Source organism: Atta colombica, unplaced genomic scaffold, assembly GCF_001594045.1.
Source record: "Atta colombica isolate Treedump-2 unplaced genomic scaffold, Acol1.0 scaffold164, whole genome shotgun sequence".
Taxonomy (NCBI): Eukaryota; Metazoa; Arthropoda; class Insecta; order Hymenoptera; family Formicidae; genus Atta; species Atta colombica.
The window spans coordinates 820191-825982 of record NW_017259255.1 but is presented as its reverse complement, the minus strand read 5'-3'; the positions used below and the strand labels follow the sequence as shown (position 1 = coordinate 825982).

The following is a 5792-nucleotide window of genomic DNA, read 5'->3' as shown; positions in this document are numbered from 1 at the left end:
TATATATATATATATATATATATGTTACATTTAATTCGTGTTTAAGTTTGATCACGATTGTGATGTGCGTGAAAAGAATTATGAAAATATACAATAGGAAACGATTTAAATTTGAAGATTGGATGTTGTACCTTTACAAATTTAATACAATATGTAATCGATATTTTTAAATGTATATTTTCAGTTCTTGCGTTAAATGATCTTATTTTATCTCTAAAAACGTGTATTAAATGTAAGATTTTATAGCATAGTTTGACGACAGTAATGTTTATTACTCTTGTGCTCTGTAGTATTTTATAGATATATGTAGGTATAGTATATGTGTACATATAGTATAATACAAAATAATTTTTTAAATAATTATTTAGTTTTTTAATATTTTCTTATCCTATATGAGATTATCGAGGTAATTATACACTGCGTTTTACCAGTGCGCTTTGCGTCGCGACACAACTGTGTTTACAAAATCACTATGATTGGCATATAAATTTATTTCTTTATTTAAATCCATCCATCTTACATTACGCGCATCGTCTCCAGCCTTCAATCTCAACTTTCCAACGATATTATTTTCCTCGTCGTGAAAATTTATAGCTACTGTCTCCATCCAAGAGTTATCAGTATTTCGCGGATCGTCCACATATCCCTTGTAAATCTCGTCACCTTTTGTGAAGAATTCCATTATAGAATTTTGAAGAATCTTTCTTTCAGCATCATTCATTTTTAAAAAGTTCAGCGCTTCCTCCATGAATTCTCTCATTAACGTGGTAGAAATCGTTTCATTTGAATCAATCATTCCCCCTGGTATGGCCCATTCACCGGAATCTCGCCTCTGTATTGCGACGAATTGTAACACGGGTTTTCCTGTTTGCTTGTCTACTTCTACAATTCCTGCATTATCGCGTTTCCACCGTGTAACAATAGGATCTGCAGCGTGATTTGGTCCCCATCGACCGAGAAGTCCTCGTCCAACGATACCAGTTCGTCCCACAGGATTTAAGGGGTAACCATTAGCGTTTACGACATAGTTACCCATAAAACTCTTTCGATTCACCTTGTCTATGTATCAAAAATTATTATATTTCAAATATAATTTATAAGAAAAGTTAATACAGAGGCTGTGTTCTAATGTACACTGCCAATTTTAAAAATCTGTACATTACGTTTACATTACACTTATTAGAGGAAAGCCTACTATTATAAGGTAAGCACCTAATATGAGAACAGCGTTTCTGCTAAATTAATAAATGCTATCTATTGATTCCACCATGAATGCATTGCTCTTAGGTTAAAAATTATTTATTGGAAAATGCATTATTAGATCATGTCTGTAGTCATAAAAAAAGATTTTAGAATTTAGATGTCTTCAAGTTTCATTGAAATGAGTCTTTAAATCTTATTTATTATTTAATTAATAAATATTTGACAACAAGTTCTTTATGTAGTGATAGAAGATCATACTAATAGAAAAATATGAAATATATTGAATTGTTTAATTACAGAAGTTAGATTTGATGATCATAAAACATAAGGTGTGGAACTCGTAATATGAGATACTTTAGGGTACTTCTAATGCTCCTAAGTCTGTCTGAGTGACAATCGTTGTTGAAGTATGAATGTTATATTACAGTAATAAAAAGAATAATCAGAATGAACATCGAATTCCTGTTTCTGCGATGCTTGGTTCTAACTATCTAGACGAGTCCTGGGTACAACACTCATTGCGCGCACATTGGCTGTTTGTATTTTAGAAACATTAAATAACATTTTTTAATTAAAATTGTACTTTGCGCTTTATTATCGATTTCTCAAGGTATCTCATATTATGAGCACAATTTTTTGACTTTGTAATTTGCTCACTTTTTACATTTCTTTAACTTTCAGAAAAAATAGTATTTGAATTAACTTTAAACAGTATCTTAAAGCTTATTAAATTTCCTTTAAAATGACTTATTATTTTTGCTAATTCTGCTTATACACTTTCAGAATTTACTTAAAATGAACTCGATATCTCATAGTATATCTGGTAAAAATTTTTCTCATAATTTTTATTCGAATTGGAATTTTTTCGGAAATATTCCAAAATATTCGGAAAGTTTACATCTCAGAATTTTTTATACAAGTGAATTCTGAAATATTCTGAAATTTCTCATCCCATAATTTTAAAAAAATATTTTTAAATTTTTTAGATTTTATAACATTTCATCAGAAATTATATTTACAAAAATCTTAGAAATTTTACGATATTTTATAATTTAATTATATGAAAAATTCTGAGAAAAGATGTAGATTTTCTGAGAAGTATTCCAATTCATATAAAAAATGTGAGAAAATTATAAAATTATATAGAAATTTTGAAAAATTGTATGAAATATTCTGAGAAAAATTTTCACCAGTGGGACCTTTTCTCTACAGATTTTTAGTACTGACAGTAATATATTATATCAGAGGCTTATTCTTTTTGGCTGAACTTTTGCACCAGTTCATCTTTCTTTCTCTTCTTTCTTCTTGAAGAGAAAAGAAAAAAAAATGAACTGGTGCAAAAGTTCAGTTCTAAAAGGACAGGCTTCGGAATAGCCCCCTTGTCTCGCATGCGCAATGTTGATCTATTTTATGTTAACCTAGAAATTGATTTGAGATTTCCTTTATTATTTTTTATTTTTTCATCGTTAATTTTTTAATTTTTAACTGCATTTATCAATTAGAGGAATAGAAAAAAAGTAATTACCATCCATCGCATTCCATTTTGGTTTGAAAGTAGGTTCATTGATTTCTGGATCGGCCCAGGATTTATCCTTAAGAGCAGCAGCGGTATACACAACCGGTTTATATTCGGGATACTCGACTGTCCATGGTATTTTTTCATCCGGTACTGTAAATCTTTTTACATTACTGGATGGATAAAAATCCTGTCGACACTTCTGGTGAAATAATGTCATATATCTGATATTCATATGATATCCAGGAGGCAATCGATGTGGTAGCATAATTCTTTTGATGCTTACTTTCACTATTTCCAGTGGCGTAATTAATGATCCGTAATCCGGATCAAAGAATTAACCTGGACAGAGCATGTGCAGATATGCTGCTGAGTGCCGATTAGGAATCCAAGTTTAGCGGTAAGGAGAAATCTTCTTGATCAGGTGCAGATCATTTCAGTATTATTTATTTATGCTTTTCTTGTGTGATAGCTATGGTGATAACTACACATATACTATACACTCATATATAAGATGCGTTCGGAGAGACGCTATTAGTGCTATTTATGTCATTCTATCCTTTTATGTCTAATAAGTGATGAAGATAGAATAACACAAACAGCACCTCTCCGAACGCACCTATAATGTTGTATTTTCCCGAAATTTTAATTGTTGGGAAAGAAACCTTTCTTCTCCCGTATTTTTCTCGGAAAAAACCTGGCACCGGAAAAAAAAATCGTTTTTTTAATGTAATTTTTTAAATTAAATACTTCACTTCTTTTTGTTCTAATTGTCTAATCTATTCTATTTTTAAAAGTTTCCATTTAATATAACACAAAATATAAAACACTTCTGTGTTAAAATATTTTTTTAATACATTTTATTATAGAATATTATTACATAATAAAATATAAGTAATTATAGAAATATAAAAATATCATTACTGCAATTTTTTAGCACTTTTGAAGCTAAGCATGAAAAACAATTTTAAAAAATGTATATAAGCTTAAAATTACAATGAATATTTTTGTGAAGATGTTCAAAATAAGTTGATAACTAGAATCAGAAAATTTCTATAAACTATTCGATTTCATTTCATTATTAACTTTAAATGTGATAATCTCTATATATTGTAAATATAATAAATTGTAAATAAAACAATGCAACATTAAACAAAGCAGTATTTGCAATATTTTTTGCAACATCAAATAAAACAATTTTAATAAACATTACGGGTTTTTTCCCTTAAACGGTGGGAATTCAAAAAAGATTATTTTATTGTTTCCGTTTTCTCCCGTTTTTTTTTTCCTGAGTTTTTTTCTTCTCTTATTACAACACTACACTCACATAATACTTGTATAAAATATATCCGAACTAAATATATCCGAAGCATTTGAGCGAATTTAGTCGAAATGCGCTGTATATATCTCTACCGGTATAGTTTAGTTGAAGTGCCCTAAGACCAGTCACATACGTTCAAGTAGACTTGTCAAGTATGCTTGCGCAAAACCACTTGACAAGTTTACTTGAATGTATGTGGTGGGTTTTACTATTCCTCCGACCTTTTCTGAAAATACTCCGTCCAATCTTTTTTGATCATGATTGTGGGCCTTAGCTCTTATTTTGTACTATTCTGCAACTCTTAATGAGTGATGGTATTGTTATGTTGTTAATGTGTAGGTATTATATATGTATATGATAAAAATACTGTACAACAATATATAATTGTTATATCGTTGATACTATTATATCGTTAAAAATTACAGAATAGGGGCCTTTGTATTCTTTGCATTCAAGATAAAGAAGTTAAAAAAAGCAAACCGATATTAAATTTATTTACTACAAATTATTGGGTCATTTAAAAAGTATCCGCGGTTTTTTGTCACTAGATGGTGTTATCATGTATCGGACAATATTAATCCGATTGTGTCAAACGAACGCGCGTTTGAAAGATGACATTTTAGGTTACATTTTTTGTAAACAAAGTTTAGTAATTCATCAATTGTGTCAAAAGTTATATTGGTTTGAAAATGAGTGAAATTTCTGAAGAAATACGTTATGTGATGCTTTTTTACTACAAAAAAGGCAAAAACGCAGCACAAACATGCAGAAAAATTTGTGAAGTTTACGGCGCGGATGCTGTAAGTGAACGCAGGACGCAGGAGTGGTTTGTTCGATTTCGTTCTGGAAATTTTGATATCAAAGATCGACCTCGCTCTGGTCGGCCAGTCACTGAAAAAGTCGATGAAATTTTGCAACTGGTCGAGCAAGACCGGCATGTGAGCTGTCAGGAGATAGCCAATACACTAAGAATCAACCATGTGACAGTTTGGAATCATTTGAAAAAGGCTGGCTACGCAAAGAAACTCGATGTTTGGGTGCCGTATGAATTAACGCAAAGAAATTTGATTGATCGAATTTCCATCAGCGAAACACTATTAAAACGCAATGAAATCGACCCATTTCTGAAGCAAATCGTCACGGGCGATGAAAAATGGATAAAATACAAGAATATCAAGAATTCGTAAAAGATCATGGGGTAAGCGCGGCGAACCACCACAAACAACTTCAAAGCCTGGATTGATGGCAAATAAGATGATGCTGTGTGTATGGTGGGATTGGAAGGGAGTCGTCCATTATGAGGTGTTATCACATGGCCTAACGATTAATTCAGAGCTCTACTGTTCACAACTGGATAGATTACACGAAGCGATTAAGGAAAAACGACCAGAATTGATAAACAGAAAAGGTGTTGTCTTCCATCATGACAACGTCAGATCACACACATCTTTGATGACGCGCCAAAAATTGAGGGAGCTTGGTTGGGAAGTTTTGATGCATCCACCGTATAGTCCGGACCTTACACCGTCTGACTACCATTTGTTTCGATTTCTGCAGAACTCTCTTGATGGAAAAACATTGACCGACAAAAGAGCTGCCGAAAATCACTTGAAAAAGTTTTTCGCCGATAAACCACAGAAGTTCTACACGGATGGAATTATGAAATTACCTGAAAAATGGCAAAAGGTTATAGATAATAATGGCCAATATATACTTGATTAAAATTGATTTTCAATAAAGAAAAATTTCATT

The 5792-nt window shown here is 31.3% G+C and overlaps 2 protein-coding genes across 2 annotated transcripts; one reads left to right on the top strand and one right to left on the bottom strand.

Annotated features, from left to right (window-relative positions):
* Positions 1-250: 250 nt before the first annotated feature.
* On the bottom strand, positions 251-3103 carry LOC108686119 (ADP-ribose pyrophosphatase, mitochondrial). The gene is made up of 2 exons (XM_018191221.1): positions 2729-3103; positions 251-1059 (listed from the first exon to the last, which is right to left on the bottom strand). Exons 1-2 carry the CDS (start codon positions 2985-2987, stop codon positions 425-427), a joined length of 894 nt encoding a protein of 297 aa, XP_018046710.1. The 5' UTR covers positions 2988-3103; the 3' UTR covers positions 251-424.
* Positions 3104-4560: 1457 nt separating this feature from the next.
* LOC108686130 (histone-lysine N-methyltransferase SETMAR-like) lies at positions 4561-5792 on the top strand. Its single transcript, XM_018191237.1, has one exon. The coding sequence runs from the start codon at positions 4730-4732 to the stop codon at positions 5225-5227; it is 498 nt and encodes a 165-aa protein (XP_018046726.1). The 5' UTR covers positions 4561-4729; the 3' UTR covers positions 5228-5792.